At 40.2% G+C, this 18140-nt stretch overlaps 1 protein-coding gene across 2 annotated transcripts in view; it reads left to right on the forward strand.

Annotated features, from left to right (window-relative positions):
- Positions 1–426: 426 nt before the first annotated feature.
- LOC149280696 (E3 ubiquitin-protein ligase SH3RF1-like) overlaps positions 427–18140 on the forward strand; it is a 61624-nt gene continuing 43910 nt past the window's right edge. For both annotated transcript variants that reach the window (XM_089500183.1, XM_089500184.1), the window contains exon 1: positions 427–816. In XM_089500183.1, the coding sequence (XP_089356309.1) occupies positions 427–816 (390 nt within the window). The remainder of the gene's footprint in view (positions 817–18140) is intronic.

The raw sequence follows: 18140 nt of genomic DNA on the forward strand, positions 1-18140 counted from the left end.
CTTTGCTGATCCTCCTAGATCGTGTAACTTAAATGCAGCTAATTCTACTGCATCAAACATTGGCAATGCCTGTCATTAGTAGTTCTTCTGTTTCATGCTCACATCACAAGCACAGATCGTTAGCTGGAGCTCTACAATCTGGAGCCCACTTTACTAGGGTTCAGTCAACGTTACGTGTAGCAGGGCCGAGCCCGTAATAGGAAGCAGGTATAGCGTGAAACATTCAGGTGATCTTCTCTCAGAAAGCTGGGGTATTTGCCTTTGTCTTACCCATGACCAATAACTAATGTTGTGCTCATCTTTCCTTTCTGTCTTATTGAAGGTCAACAATAGAGGCATGGATATCACATAACCCAACCTGAACCAACGGGATTGACTGAATATTTACAAATGCTTGTTTCCTTGCAAAACAGTGTTGACAAAACCATGGATGAGTCAGCCCTGTTGGACCTTTTAGAGTGCCCAGTGTGCCTGGAGCGACTCGATGCCTCTGCAAAGGTCTTGCCGTGCCAACACACGTTCTGCAAACGCTGCCTTCAGGGCATCGTAAGCTCCCGGAATGAGCTTCGCTGCCCCGAGTGCAGGACCTTAGTGGAGTGTGGGGTGGACGAACTCCCTAGCAACATTTTACTGGTCAGATTGCTGGATGGGATCAAACAGAGGCCGAGGAAGCCAGGGGCCGCCGGGGTCAGCGCTGGCAATAGCACAAACGCATTAAGAGCACAAGGCAACGTTACTACTAATGGTGGGACAGGGGATGCACAAAGCAGTCAAGGTGGACAGCAAAGAATCCAAGCACGGAGCCCTCCAGTAAGGGTAAGTACTTTGCTTTAGTCACTTTCAGCACTTTCACAATGGAAGATTAACAGTTCATTTTGGAAACCACATGTAAATGAAACACAGATGTATAACGTCCTATGCTGGGCTATACATTCCTTAACCTTTAAGACAAAGTATTTCTGCCTAACGTGCAAAAGCATTTATGGTTTCATGCTGACAAGCACCCTTTAACCGACCTAATTTAACAGCGGGGGGACGTACATGCCTATGGCGTGTTGGTCTCCGGTTCTGCAGGTGTGTGCGGTAAAGCCTGACCCGTGCTGTTTTAACTCCTGCTCGTATGGGGCTGGTATGATGCAGGAGCTTTGACACATGTCCCTCTGGGATGTTACGCTACGATTTAGCTAAATCCACCCACCTTTGACACGGCTAATCTTGCTACAGATTTGTTTGAATATGGAAGGATTTTCTGCAACAATGACTTGTCAAGATTGGGAACATTTTTATCTCTGGGAAGACAAACGTCTGTCTTGTGATTGCAAAGAGTTTGATTCTGGTACAGCTTGTTACGTTGCCTTGCGTGCTACGTACATCGCTGTAAATTAGTAAAGTATTCATTGTTTTATCCCCAAACTTAGGCCGTGCTTCAAGTTCAAGGCAAGCTCAACAAATCTTCATAAGCTATAGAAAGTCCTAAATCTGAGTTACGTCTGCTCAAAAACTGTAGGCTGCACACGGGCGGATTAACTCAAGATGTTAAAAATAAAATAAAGAATGCAATAAAAATGCCCACATCCGAGTTTTCCAGGTGGTACCGAGTACCTTGGCCTGGCCTTTTACATTCAGGGGATCCATCATCATTTTGGTGACACTGTGTGATAATTGGAGAACTTCGACAGCCATTACTGCTAAAAAGCCACTGCTGTGAGATTGGGGTGAGAATTAGATGGGACCTGCCACGTCTTTTACAATGGCTATCTAGCTGCTCACTTCATTGGAAACCAACAACTGGTGATTCTTTTCTTTTTTAGTAATGACAGCTAATGACCTAGAGATACAGCATCTGCCTTCGTAGCATCAAGAACTTGCAATATCTTAAAAAAAATTATCCAAAACGTTATTTAATAGAGCTATAGAAATAGTAAACACAGAAATCGAGGTAACTTTTTCCTTGATTACTGCTATTACATGGTAGTATCAATGTCTCGTAATGAGACAAGCATAGGCAGATATTCAGACAGACATGTATTTGATATACAGAAGATCAAAGCAAAGCTGATGATAAAATGTAAAATTTAGGTCAAAAGGGTATAAAACCTTGATTATATACACGTTCAAGATGAGCTGATGTTTTTTTCTCTTCTCCCACTGACATATATTAATTTATATTTATCTAGGTATTTATTTCTAAAATGCTGATTATATTCATTTATATTTATCTAGGTATTTATCTATAATATACTGATTATATTCATTTATATTTATCTAAGTAGCCGTAACCTTTATATTCCTGATATATGATTACACCCCTGTGTGATCTGGGGGTGCAATATTTGGGATCATAAAAAAAGTTAACGGTCTCTGTGACATTTGGAGCTATTACATTCAGGTACTCTCTGCTTGTATTATATGCTTCGTACGTGTAGTATATGCGAAGTAGTCACATGTTATCCTATTTATGATTTTGATTTCATGAGTACAGGTAACGTGGAATAGGTTCCATATGATATCTGCCACAATGCAAACAAGCGTCCATGTCTGCGCTTAACAAAAATCCATCATTTACGCCTTTTCAAGACCTGTTTAGTGGAGATTCATTTTTAATGATGCAGTTTTATATCATGTCCATGACATCGCTGTGCTAGGTAAGTCCGGGTCACAAGGGCCCTTTTTATTGCAGGGTAAATGAGGTTAAACTAAAGTAATGTTTATAGTCTCAGAAGTTATAGCAGGTTATTATTGCGTGCAGCAAGTCCAGTTACTCAATAATGTGAGTTAGTGATCCAAAGTAATAATTTCTGATCTGAACTGGGTCTCACTTGCTATTAAAAAATGTCTATGGCATTAAAAAAAAAATCAGACTTTTATCATAGAAACCCATTCTAGAAGATTGCATGTTTTCCCTTATACTGATACAGCCACCCTTATTTCTATAAGGTGACACGACCCCATAACACATGTAGTTTAGTTGTAATTACCGTAATTGTAATGGAATAAAAACTAAAGTAACTTAAAGGCATGTGTGGCATAACTTATTATATTTTGCACCAACTAAATCAAATATGTATTAGAAGTGAGTGCCATGCTATGATCACCCTCTTGTGATGATATGGTTAACATGTAGTCCATCAAGTTCAACCACTCCACAAACCCACATTAGTTGATCAATTCTGATGACCTCTACATCTTTATTATCCACATGGACGCATACCCATTAATAAAATGCAGATACAGCGCCACAGCTTTCGGGAAGGCACAGGGGATCTCTTGGCTCTGTCTGTTTGCCAGTGCCACCATATAAGGGAACATGACATCATACCTCCATCCCTTTAAGTCACTAGTATGGAGTTGACCTACAAGAGGCAGCAGAGAAGAGAGATCCGTTGCATGTACAGACAAAGTCTTAACCTGTCCCGAATACACTGGGCAACACATACACTAGGCCCTCTGCCACCAAAGATCACCTTTATATTTATACATGCATCTAATGACGAGCTAACAAGGACTGAGAGCATGCGCTATACGTAAGCGTCGCTGGAATACTCATACCAGTTCTACTGTCACAAACCGCAGATATGGTTCCCCGGTACGTATAGAAATACTTATATGTATACATCGTGTAAGCACACTCTTCTGCTGCACGATTACAAAGTCCACGTTCTAGAAATCATTATCCCGTCTTGTGAGAATAGTCATTTCCATTTTACTACGTAGGAAAAGACATTACTGCTTGGAAGGGTGTGTGAGGAAATGCGCGCACATAAATACGCAGCCATTAGTATTACATTTGCTTTCATTCCCATACATAAAAAATGCCTCGTGGGGTTAGTAGGTAGTGAAGGGAGGGCAGGAGTTACTTATCCCTCGTTGTGTTCAGTGCAGGTCGCGCGGCTGTTTATAAAACCTAGTAAGGAAGGCATTATTATTATCTATTATTATTATTATTTGTTCAGCACAGTATAAATAATAGATGATGATAATAATAACCTCTTGGTACAGAAATGATTAAGTCTGGGGGACCACTTGCTGGATACATTGTCTGCCAATAGTTGTCATAGTCTCATGATAATCACATATAATTGTATCATTGTGGTATATTCCTGTTTTGTACATTACTTGTTAAAGGAACTCTCCAGCTGTCGTATCCACGTAAATGCATATGATATCTGTGTCCCTGCATCAGGACCCCCTTTCCATTTATTTCAAGAGTAACGTGCGCTCTTTTAATGTGGAGAGATGCTAAGCGCATGTGATTTCAGTCCGTTCATTGGTTGTGAGTGATATGAGTGATTTATGCTTTGTTTAGCGGAATAACATCTGTGTAGTCAGGTGTGCAGATATGTACATGCGCTTGGAAGAAAAATATTTACGTTGGTTGTTCAGGATCTAGACCCCTGACCCAGACCCCCGATCTGTGTTACGTCCCACAGATGTCATTACAGATTACGCAGCGCTGTATAATTTAATTGGGGCACACATAACAAATATACATACAGACACATCAGGAGCTGAGATCCCTGCCCGTGAGCTTACCATATTACCAAAGCTCCTGGCAGCAATGGTGGGCTTTTGAAGCCCCCACTCATCTAAAGGAATGGTCATTAGGACTCATCATGATCCTTCTATAGCACCTGAGAGCATGGCAAAAGGTGGCAAAACTAGCCCATCAATTAATTGCCTGTCCTGGTGCCGTCTCTAAAAAATCTCCCCAGCCCCTACAAAGCCTACCTGAAAATAATCACCTTCTACTAAAAAGAGGACAATAACCGTACCTGGGAACATCCGGCCTCCCGCACCGGAGCTCCCCTTTTCAGCGCGCGGATAGGCGGTCCTGCTGATGTCGGTGGGCGGTCAGCAGGCATCAGTGTGCTGTTCCCACTGACGTTGCATGCAGGGCTAGCCCCACACGAATGGAAAGTGGGTGGGTAGTGGGTGTGTCACAATGGCGCTCCCGCGACCCTTAGTGTCTCGCCAATGACCCGGAGTGTCTCGCCGATGACCCGGAGTGTCTCGCCGATGACCCGGAGTGTTCCCAGTTATGACAATAACACAGCGAGCCATGACCATGCCAGTGCTTTAAACAGCAAGTTAATAAAGCTGCATCCCGGGCATACACGCAGTCCATTGCGTGGCGTTTATTTACTGTATAAAAACATAAAACTAAGAAATGTGGGGGAAAAGGCAGATCTGATAAAACTCTGAAGAGCAAAGCAAATTGTGCTGACAAATGAGTCGCTAAAGCACGACGTGAAGATAACGAAAGACCAGAGAAAGATATCATGCAATTTATTAGGTGCAAATATGTTAGAACGGGGGATTTGTAGCATCTGCTAATGATCGTGAGTGCGTCTTTATCACATGCTCCCCTAGACAGCGAAATAATCCTTAATAGAGCGTGGCGTACTAAATGCTGCTCTCACGGAAACAAGATGTCTGGGAGAAGCCTCATCATGATTAGGTAGTGGATGGTTATGTTTTATTTTTTGGTCTTGTCTCTTGGAAACTGTCTTGTATTTTATTATCGCTCCACTTGGATATTTTTATAGTTCACGCATTGTACAGTGATCCTGTTCCCACGTTTCTGCTAAGTGATAACATGTTGTGTGCGCAGGAAGTCTTTGTTACACGCGGACTGGTGAGCGCGCGGCTCCATCGCTGAGAAATCGCAGGTTTTTAGGAATATTAGGAACAGACTTCTAACCCCTTCATTCCCCTATAGACGTACCGGGACGTCCAAAAAAACGCCTATTAAGAAACCCCATGGACGTACCGGTACGTCCAGCCCTTCGTGCAGCGTCAGGGACACATCCCTGCCGCTGCACGGGAGACCAGGCTGTCGTTTGACAGCCTGGACTCCCCACTGACAGCAGAAGCCGGGATTGCCGGCTTTCTGCTGTCTGATCTCCTATAACAGCTTCCGGCATGAAAGCCGGTAAGCTGTTACACGTAAACTGCCCGATCCCGCAGTTTCAAACACACGATTGGGCATTCCCTTCCGGGTTGCGTCACTGCTGACGTAACCCGGAAGGTCATCGGAGGCACAGAGACGATGTGATCTCTATGCAGGTCCTCACAGTGTGATCGGTGCAGGGGGATCGCGGGGAGGGGAGTGAGAAACCATCTCTCTCACCCCCCCTCCCGTCCTGCAACAGAAAAGCTGAAAATTCATTAAAAAAAATATTAAATAAATCATTAAAATAATAATATAAATAATACTAAAAAAATTATAATGTGAGCTGTGATGTCATTGTGACATCACTGGCATGTTCAGGAGGTCCCTAAAAAATATATAAAAAAGATAATAAAAAAAATATTAAAAAACCTTACTTCCCATTGCCCTAGCATAACATCTAGCCAGTATAACCCTCCTGCCCCCGTTCACAACCCCCAAACCCGTTAAGCCATAGGCATAAAAAGTATACAAAATTGTACACCTTTATAGTATGCTCCCTGGAAAATCTATATAAATTAGGTATTTCTGAAATCAGGACACCTGAATTAATAAACTTGCAGGGGATTTTCCATCACTTTACCTAATTTTGTGAGGATTCAGAGGGAAAATGTAAAAAAAAAATTAGTTTAATTTTCTAATCTTTGCTAGTTTTTACTAAATTTCTCATTCTAAATTTTCAGCTAATCATCCAACTATGGTATCAAACGAAAGCTCAATCTCATTGAAAAAACAATATATAGTTTACATGGGTACACTATTCACAGGAAAGGAGAATAATCGCTAAACCGACATACCCCAAAAATGGCAAAATTGCTCCGGGCTTTGAGGTACCAAAAACCCCTGGGATTAAAGGGGTTAATACGCTGTAAGCATCTGTTTATGAAAGGCTTGGCACCCTCTGCATGGCGATGCATGTGTCTTCATTATATGGGGGGGGGGCTCATGCTGTACAGCCATACTATATTAAATATATTAAACCAAATCTGTATAATCATTAGAAATCGGTAAATAAACCAAAAAACTTTAAGTAGACTTTTCCATGCAAGTGAACGGAGTATGCGCGACTGACGCAATTGACCTACTTACAGCATAGGCGTGGATATAGGATTATGTTGCATAAATAACTCAGACCTATGTGACATACACCATCAAATATGTAGGTGCTACCTATAGAGAACAAAACGGCTAATGTACTACAGGCAAGTGTGGATAATAGGTAGTTTTGTTAATTTGTAACTGACCTTGGTGAACATACATTGGTTAAAGTGAAACAGTTTGTAAGTATCTGTATCTTAAAGAAGGGGGAAAAAAAGGCCTGAATATGACGACCCTATCGTGCGGGGGGGATAAGAACCACTGTTTTTGCTTTTGTCACACTCTCACTTATTCTCTCTTTCATTCACTCACACTCTCTCTTACACTCTCACTTTCTCTTACTCTCTCACTCTCTCCCTCGCACTCTCACTTACACTTTATTAGGCTCTCTGTCAATGTCTCCCTACCTTTACTACTCTTTTTCTGGAAAAGCTTATAATTGAGCATTGAATTATTACAAGTGTTGCTTTTTCAGTAACGCTACTATTTCTGCTCTGGTGTCTTTTATAAAGTTTTATTTTAAAGGCAAACTGTGAAAGCTGGTGTTACGTGGAAAGGTATATGTATAACCTAGAGCTGTGACATACGCCACATTAATTATTAACTAGCTTTGAGTTCAAGTACAAGCAAGAATATACCCTCATAGAAAAAAAACTATAATAATCTAATGTGTGTGTGTGTGTGTGTGTGTGTGTAATATATATATAAATCACAGAATGACTGTAATGCATTGCTTAGTGCAAGGCTTTCTGGTTGTTTATGACAAGTTTAGTATCAGTATAACCAAAAACTAAATGGTTCTGAATTGTGATCTCCGAGGAGCTCCAATGTTTTCATCTTGCAGCGTCCATTAGAAAATCTGATGGGAAAACCTCAAGGTTTTTCCTGCAAGAAAGGTTAAGTTGGTCTCCATAAAGGATAATTAAATCGTCAGGGTGACCTTAAATAAGTCACACTGATTTAACTATGAATCTTAAAGGTCTAAGCTGCTCATTCTTTTTGAGAAGTCCATTGGGGTTGGCTCTTCCTAATGCATAGCTGAAGTCATAGAGGTGTAAGGTTTACTCTCCGCTTATCTACAGACTCTCAGTTTAGTGAATAAGCCCCAGCGTTGTCCTGTGTTGCCCTTCAGGAAATAGCATTGCGAAGGATAAGAGGGACCAGATTGTATAGATAATTCTAATGCATTTTAATGTCCTTAAGACATAAAAGTTGGTCTCACGTGAGAACTTTGTCACAAATACATTGACAATAGATGGCTCTGCTCCCGAATCACTGATTCTTTGGGGAAATTAAAATTCATGAAATTTCCCCATCCAATCTGCTCTTCATCCTCGTTTATTTGAGTCCTACTTTATTGTTGGCTGCCATTCAGATATTCATGTTCTACCCCCTCTATTTGTAATTTCAAATTCATTGCATGGTTTCACAGAGAACTTACAATATTTATAAGGTGACATTTGGCTCGTTTCGAGCTAGTTTCCAATTTCCTGCCATTTATCTTCATTAAATGTATTTTGCATCGATCGTTGCTTCTGTTAACTGTTTCCGCTGCCATAGTAAAGGGGAATTGAGTTTGTGGTTGGCAAATGCTTCACTACTCGGGTAGGTCCGTAAAGCTCTGGTTAATCTACTACATCTTGTCTTGACACAAAAATTAAATAACCATTGAATTGATTGTCCACTTATTTGGGTCAATGCTGGTTTCAGTTAGAAGCTTAGCATCTGATTTTCTTCCGATGTTGGTGTGAAATATCCTTTAAGATCCGTGAGTGTGGGCCGTTTGTAAGGTGCTTAGCTATTAACATAACAAGATCTCGGCTAATGAGAAACCCTACAGAGCTGTTGGGCCAAAATACACTAAAGGGATTCCCATAATTCCAGAAAGAACGTATCTGGAATGTATCCGACTATTACTGGCTACAACATGTCTTGGATACGCAAATGATTGACGTTGACAAATATGATTGTGTGTGTGTATGAATGTATTTATGGATATAATATATATATTTGTAAAAAATATATTGATAGAGGTTTGCCAATTTGATGTCAATATTACCTTTTTAGTGCCTACGCTTAATAAACCGAGATATATGTTCATGGTTTAGCCATTATTGGTACAGTTTGTCCCAGGGTTGAACATTAATTCTCTGTTATTATAAGTTAATAATAATAAGTTAATATGATACTTCCGTGTTGCTGCCTAGTGGGGCATGTAGATGAAAACTCCATTTGCTTTGTATCTGCATTGTATCCTATAATATTGTGCGACGCTGCAGAATATGCTTAAGCTGTGTAAATCAATATGTAATAATAATAATGATGCTGATCGCTAGGGGTATGTCCGTTCTTTAACCCCTTAATGACAAAGCCCGTACATGTACGGCTCAAAATGCATTGTTTTCAACGGGTTTAGGGACCGCCCATTGTCCTTAAGGGGTTAAAAGGTATAGGTGCATTTACTATGAATTGTTTTTTTTCTCTTTGTGCAACATGCATGGTTGCAAAGTCCCCTTTTGTGATACCTTCCTATGTTAAGATCCAGTCGCAATCATATATTTATGGGATGATTAAAGGGTTTTAGCTTGAGACCTGCAAGGTGCACTGTCACTGCCCTCTTCAAATGAAACTATGAGTCTGAATGCATCCTTTGTGAAGCAATGAAGCAACGCATTGTATGTATTCCAAGTACACAGAGGAAAGATTTGGTTTCACCGGCGGTGGTTTATCGGTGGTGTCCTTTACCACCTGAACGTCTCGAGAATGGTCCAGAACGTAACCCAACGCCTGGGAAGAAACCACATTGCCGTACCAAGAGGACAACTTTAATTTCCAGTGATTTCACTGCGCCGCTAACACTGAACTCAATTAATATGCCGTCACCTTCTGAATAAATATAAAGTATGTTGGTCATCGTCCATTTTGTAAATACAAAAAGTCTTTGTCTAATGAAAATATTGTTGATCTCACAACAGCCTCACGTGAGGACATAATTGTGTTTGGATAGCTGGCTTGTCAACCTGCATTCCTAGAGCACTGCCGCAGGGCGCAGTTTAGGGAAAACCTGTGTCATCCTGTGAAATCGTGTACGCCCTTATTGTGTATCCTTAAAAACCCGCACGCTACATTTCCTTGGTTATTTTTTGGCATACGTAGTATAGATTTTGGGTGACGCTCTTTCTCTTATCACCCGTTCCTCAAAAGAGACATGAATGCTATTGTCTCTTTTTGGAAGTTGATTGTGAAGTACTGAATTGATGGGCACTAGCTAACCATCATAAAAATGTTGTGTTCATTTTATTTTTTGTACAGATTTATCAAGTATACCCATATTAAATGGCTTAATTGTATGGAGACCGTTCCAATGGATAAAATCGTTTTCCATGTATAGTAACGTAGGCCTTTGGAACCTCCTGAGGTTCCTTCTTCTTCATGACATGTAGTTTATATGTTGGACCAATAAAAGTTGGTCTTCAATGAAAGGAAGTCATAATTTCTTTAATTCTCCATTAATAAACTGAAAGAGACCCCTCAACCACGAGACACAAGGTTTCATTTTTATAATGCACCTCTACAAGAAAAGTGGTCGATTTGAATGAATGTCCCTGGATCTTATGTATATTTTACTTGAAGACCTTTTTATGTGATTGACTAATACATTTGTATAGTCTTTTTACAATCTAATAAAATGCTAAATTCTAAACTGTGGGTTTGGGATACTGTTACCAATGTCCCTCTGTGGTACTCAAGAGCAATGAACCATACTGGTAACGAGATTACTTCTTTTTGTAAAGGAAACCACCTTTGTTCCATGTCGTTGATTCACTTTTTATAGAATAGAGGTGAGGTTATTTCCACATCTCACACTCCTTTTTTTTTTGTTGCGATTGTAAGAGCCACTCCCTTTGCATTTCACTTCTCTGTTTGTAAAATACGTTTTATAACCTACCTGTGCTTTCTGAAAGCTCTTTAAAGATTATAGCCAAGTCCACGTGTTTTCTGAACCATGAACTCACAATAAGAGTATTCTGGTAGTGGACTGGATTGTGTGTGAACAATAGAACCATTCTCCTTTATAGCTCTTCAGCGCTGCTTAAATAAATTCTTGTGGCTGTGGCCTGGCCAGAGGTGCGTCATCATACTTGTAGCTACGTGACATGATTGTTGGCTCTGAGTAATATTTGTAGTTAAAGGAACTACTTAGCTGATAAAATTCACAACAGATATCAAAGTATGAATTTTATATTCTCATGGAGCGGGTTGGTTGTCCACAGTGAAAGCAACACGTCGGCCCCACAAGCTTATGTGACGCTAGCTTCAACTAAAGAGTCCACCTTCTCCCCGACCAACACGGCTAGATCCATTTTCCTTGTTAAGAAGGGTAGATAATATGTCAATTTAGATGGTTAATCGTGTGTCTGTTTTAGTTTTTTTTTAAGCAATTATTGATCATCTTGTTGATGTAAGAGACTGACTTGCAGCTTTGTCTCCGACGTGGTTCAGGCATGTCTGAACCGAATGCTGAACGTCGGCTGACCTACAGAAGACAAACAAAACGTGGAGTAGTAATAGGTTTCCTAACCTCTCCACTCTCTTTTCATGTTGGTGTGGGGGAGTGCTGAGTATGTTCCATCAAATCAGAAGCCATCCTGAGTATGACATTGGGAGGTGGTGAAGCAAAAAATAGCTTTTCTCAACTATATTACTCAGCTCGGGGCTTTTATCTTTATACATTAGTATTGCTCTGAGCAAACTCCTCAGAAAAACGTGAACTAGCATGCATGATTAATTGCCGCAAGTTCTAAAAGCTCTACCTTTCTAGCTTTTTATGTTTCAAAATAATTGTGTGAGAAGCAGCAGCTCATCTTGGTGGACAAATGTATGAGATGGCGAGATACGTGCTAGAGGTGCAGATTGCCATTAGGACCGTGTTTTCATAATATAATACAAAATTATGTATGTTCCTACCCAGAAAGTAGTCCTTCCACCAGCAGAACTTTTCAGTAGGAAAAGATGATCTCCTCCCTGGCTGGTCGGGAGCATCCTTCGTTCTTCTGCTTCTGGTCCAGCTGTAATCATCAGTGTCCATGGTCCTAGCCTGCACTTCTCAAAAGGACAGAAAGCAGGATGGAGAGAACATTTGAGTACAAGCTATTTTGTATTCTAAGTAAAGATTTGGGATTTCTTTGTGATCAGAACTAATTGATTCTTTGTAGAACCGCCGAGTATGAATTGTGTGTTCCGCTGCAGATTTTATTTGCATGGTTTTTCTGTTGCCTTCATTTAACCGATAGCAATCAAATTCCTCCAGCAGACATGAGTTTGTGAATGAGACTCAATCTATACGACAAGGCAAGATTTACCTTATTTAAAAAAGTCTGTTTTATGCTGTGTTACTGCCTTAGCAAAGAGCTAATGAGTGTTCAATGGACAAATTAGGGCTCCATACCATGAAAATATGTGTAGTAAATGCACTTGGAAATAATGTCAGACAGGTCATTTCTGTTAAAGTGGATTTTCTTTATTTATTAAGTGATTGTAAAATGAAAATGACTTAGTTTGTATAGAAAGCAACCTCAACAACTCTATTTAAATGGGAAGCCCCGTGGCCAAAAATATGTCAGGTTAAGTGTATGATACAGTGCCCTATGCAAACATTTTAATTGGTATTTACAAAAGCTTGGTCTTATCTTATTTTGGTGTCTGTCATGTGATACGTTCCCTGCTCACCACACTGAACGTATTCTTTATGGCGATGCAAATGAAGTCCGTTCCTCTATGTACTTTCATTAATTAGAGTGAATGGGCTGACTGATTAAGGCCATTAATGGGCCATTCTAATGTCTACCACAGGCAGTATGATAAGGAGTCAGCGTGGTAGACTGGGCTAAGATAACAGAGCTAGAACACATACAAATGGCTCACATGCATGACATTATGCAAAGATTAGAACCACTTCGAAGCAAATGCCAGTGTTCTACAGCGAAGGTATTATGAAACTAGCGATGTAGCAATATGGCCAAGTATCCCGATAAGTGACTTTAATTTTGTTGAGGTTTATTTTTATTTTCAATGCTCTACGAGGGATTGCCAGACCTTGGTTTCAACGTGGGCAACATGACATTTTTCCTCGTATAGAAGTATTTTGATTGGTGATGAGGTTTACTACTAAACAGCTGTAGACTATCTTCCTTTTAATTATGTCCTTGATGGCAAGTGTCCAAATTGTTCTCGTTCCTGGCATATTTATGACCTGATAAATCCAAAGCAAGCTTTCCTCATAAGCTAACCACAACATCCTGCAGTGATGTCATCTTCTGTTGAAAAAGATAAGCCTTTTATTAATTATGTATCAGAGAAGCGCTGTGGTTTTATTTTTTTGGCAAGTGTTTTAAAAAGCCTTACAGTTGTTAGTCGAAACCATGCTGGTGTTTTACAAACTTTTTTATGTTTACTTCATGACCCAGGACTCAATGGAGTGCAGTCCATTACACTTCTGTTAACTAACAAAGGTATCATTTTTGTTTACCTGGAGGGCAAGTATCAGAGTTGAGCATTAGGAGGAATGGTTACATTGCGATCCCTCTGGACTTTCAGGGTGGAATGTATGAAGAACCTCCTGGAGGAAGTTTCTCACAATTTAAAGCAGGCGAGAAGTTGTAAAGGCATACGCTCCCTATGTTGGGTGGTGTGGCAAGAGGTGAAGAGGGCAAGGGATGACAACAAAACAAGGCGGTGTTGGAGGCAACCCACCTTGGGCTGCTCAGCTGTAGAGCGTCATGAGGTGGCCACCTTGGACCTCCATTGATTTTGCAGCTCTCTGGGGCAGTCAGGAGAGATTGAGGGATCTCTCCAACTGGCCCATGGCCCTTGCTTCCGGCAAAAAATGGGATATTGCACCAAAATCGCGACTGTCCTGTGAGGTAAAGTTAAAAATAGTGTTACCATATCCTTGTTTTATGCTGAATTTGTATTCTCCTGGTGGTGTGATTTGAGACTATGACATTCTGCTTACTCAACCAAATCCCTTGTGAATGGGAATAATTATTAGAAACTAACCATAAAGACATTTTATAGTATATGTAAGCCCTGTTGCTGGCTTTCTTTTTAATAACTTTCAGTTTTTTGGAGGGGGCACTCCAACCATCTGATGCATAACTGTATTACCTTTAAATTAACTCCGTACTCCCTCTATGCATGGAAAACAATGTTGTTTCCATAAGGCATAGCTAAAGCATGTAGGTTCTCAGTAAAGAAAGCAAAAATGGAACCTTGTTGCCTCCAGAGTTTTTAGAGCTGAAAGATGCGTGGGAAAGTGCTTGTACGGACTGAACTTCATTCAGATTTGGTTTCTCAGGAATGCGGGGGTATTGCTGTGTTAATTGCACTGAAATAATGGCTGAGATTAGTGAAACCACAAATGACTGAACAATCTTCTGTTTAGAAGTATACAAGCAGATATGTAACACAGACGGTGCTGTCAGCCATGGATACATCAGAATAAACATCCCGATTGTGTGAGGAGGACATTTCTCAACATTCTCAATTGGAAAAACAGAATTCAAAAATATCTGGGGTGATATCTGGGGTGATGGATTTTAATATATACTGAATAATGGGAAGTATTTTGTTGCAGAAGATCAGTTTAGGTTGGAAAGAGCTACAAACTGGATTTTTTTTGCCTTCTTTTGGATCAACCGCAATTAACAAATGTGGGAAAGGCTGAACTTGATGGACGCATGTCTTTTTTTGAGCCTATGTAACTATGGAAAAGTGGAAAGGTAAAATGAGGAACGTTTTCAAGTCCATCATCAAGGCATAAATGTCTAAGCCATACTTTATTGATATATGTAGCAAGAATGTTCATCACTACAAAGTTTACTAAAAGATTTTTATATTGAAGTCATTCCAGTCTTTACTTACTTTTACAAGTGTTCCATGACTGCAGGACCATCTGTATTTGTATCTAATAAGCAAAAGCCTTTCTGTTTCATCACATAGGCTGACTCGGGTAATCCTTGTTTATCTATCCAGAAGCCATCATGGGGAGAGTTGTGGTTTCAAAAATTTTGCTCTGTGAAACTTTTTGCACAAGAGAAATTTTCTGCGCACGCCAACTAATAAAAATTAGATGGAACATTGGTTGGAAGGCATTTAATTTTTTAAGCTACACATTTTACAGGGTCAGTGGCAGAAGCTCACTGGGGCTGGACGTTCATAATGTATATCAAAGTCAAGTAGTTGAAACCACAACTGCAAACTCTCCCTTTTAATATACTCCATTGAAGGAGAGGGAACATGTTAGCTGGCTTGACTCCATATTACACTCGTCGAGACAGACATTGATCTGTAGACCTTGGAAGCTTGTCCAGCGATACCCTATACCATTCACATATTCACATACACAGAAGCCCATTCAACTATTTGTAATGTACATTCTCATCCAGCCAGGCAATGTATTTTTCTTCACTTTTTACTGCCCTTCCTCAACTCAGAGAAGGTTTTCACGTATATACACACTCACGATCATGTGAGTACGATTGGCCAACATGGGGGAAAAAAAAAATCCTTTTCAGACATTCTACAAGGTACTTTAGGGACCGTGATTACTTTATGTCTATAACCCCATACCATGATGATCATTGATTAGATACATTTACCCAATGTATAATTTGCTGTATGATTGTACATAACAGCAGCCATTATATGAAGAAAAGATAATGTTGGTTAAAATAGATAGATATGACTGCTTCTTATGTGACATGGATAATTTTTCTTTCCCATTACGTAACCTCTTCCTGAGACCTCTTAACCATGCGCATTCAATCAAATGGGAGAGGTAATTGAGTTTATGATGAGGGTCTATTAGAAGTTTTCAACCGAATGTTTTAAAAGAAAACAAAAGCCACACTTGGAGTTTTTAATAAACGCATCAAATAATACCAATAGCTTTGTCACAGGTTGGCTTTGAGGTGACCCTGCCCGGCATTTTTTGCCCAGGCTTTTTAAACTATTGTTTAAGCTCTGGCATCACATGTTAAAGCAAACAGTGATCTGTTTGCAGAGAACGGTCAGCTTACCCATCTGCAGGTCTCGCGTAGGTATTTTAAGCACGTGTGCTTCGTATGGATGATGTGCCACCAGGGAAAAGACATGGATCCTAAAAAATTTTAATGTTGCATCCTTTCAATGAAAACATTTCATTAAAATTTCTCCTTCTATCTCCTGCAGGTGAAGCCCCTGTAGATTGTTAATGGAGGTCATCTCTAAGTTGCTTTAGCACTTGGCAGCAGATTCTTCCATTGTTTTAATATAAGTAACAGCTGAACAGACTTTAATGTTCTACCTGTCCACTGAAGTGATAAGGTTATCATTAGTAGGTACCTACCTAGAACTACAAACCCCCTTGATGCTCATTCAGTTCTCTTACTCCAAGTAGGCACCAATTATAAATAATGGAAAAATGGGAGGACTCGACGGGCCCGAATTCTGCAATTAAATTGTGCTGTCAAATTCTGTGTTTTTATGATGTCATTTTATGTTTTGTTCTGCAAACTGTGTGCTTCTGACATACACAATGCTGATTTGTGAAATCACGGTGCGAGGTGTGCTTTGTATAGACACTGCTTTTTTCCTTCGTATCTTTCTTAAGTAATAACTTTGCACAGCATGGGCTGACAGCCTCGGGGGTCGGAGGTAGCTCCTCATTTAATAATTGTGTGTCTGTCTCTGGTAAGATGGGTCAGGGCTGATTAGCAGCCCCTGTCCCTTCCAGAGCTCATTGCTCACAAATCTTTCTGTCCTTCTTCCTTTGGAATGTCATCTGCTCTGGACAAACCGCGCTCCGGGGCCTTAGGTTTGATGCCTACCACACCATTCTGACAACCGTGTAAGATTTCTGGCTGTGATACAACTCGATGAAAGAGTAACAGGCTACGACAAGCCGGTGTTTGGAAGTGAAAACATAGCTTGACGTGGCTGAATATGATTGCTGCGAGATTTGAGTACCGATACTTAGAGGTTTCAGGCCTATTATCTTTAAGATTATAGTACAGACATTATTATGGCCCTGCAAGGGCATATTTATTCTTCAGTAAAGCCACTACTGCGGGTGGATATATTCTGTAATACAGGCCTGACCTAACTCATTGGGGGTTATGTATATAAAAAAAAATTACCACTTGAAAGGGGCTCTTGTTGCCTTGACAACCAATGGCACGGCCTTACTAATTGTACCATTCCATTGATTGCTGTCGTGATAAAAAACACTTTTTAAACTTTGCACCAGTGTCGCTTTTTGAATATAGTCCACATTTCATCCATAATTTATTATGTTACCAGGTCACACAGGATTCTTAGAGTTCCCCTATCCAGTCATGTGTAATGGGCCTTTGTTTAACTTCCTTTATTTTCTGTTTGGTGCTAATTTCAATATTTTGTGTTCATGCAAATTCTTGAAAAAGTCACCCTTTTCTGAGAAAGAAGTTCACCTTTTCACCACATTTGTGTGCGACCAGCCAGCCTTGTCCTCCTTCACCCTCCCCCCACGATGACAAGAGAGTTAAGTCGCCTCTCTTTGTAATAGTAGAGATGAAACTTCATGTAGTCAGCATATCTTGATTTATTTATTCTAAGGTAAAAATATAAGTTGAAACTCTTCACTTTTAGTTTTTAGCGTTGGAAGTAGACCAAAGTCTAATCCCATTTCCAAATATGAATTGATGATTTATGAACATCGGATACAGAATTCCGTTCTCCTCAGTAAAATAGTTTCATTTCTAATCTGCTTTAATAATAAAGCCTGCATGATTTGCAAAGGTGGACCCGGCTTGAAATGTGGCACCACCTTACTTATCTCGGTTTGGTACAGGGTTAAATCAGTTGACCTGAAAATAAAAAGAGAAAAGGCTTAGGGTGAGGCCTGGAGACTAATTAAGTTCCACATATTTAAACAGCAAGATAAACATCCCATGTAGTGTGAAAGACTGCCGGGGAGGTGTTCTTAGAATTGGTTCAGCCTTATTTCATTTTTATTGCCTAAACCTCTCTTGTGACAAGGGTTTCCTTGTTAGTTCTTATCTGCTTCTGGTGG

This window comes from Sceloporus occidentalis, unplaced genomic scaffold (genome assembly GCF_023333645.1).
Source record: "Sceloporus occidentalis isolate IW3139 unplaced genomic scaffold, rSceOcc1.0.p SCAF_149, whole genome shotgun sequence".
In the NCBI taxonomy this organism is placed as follows: domain Eukaryota; kingdom Metazoa; phylum Chordata; class Lepidosauria; order Squamata; family Phrynosomatidae; genus Sceloporus; species Sceloporus occidentalis.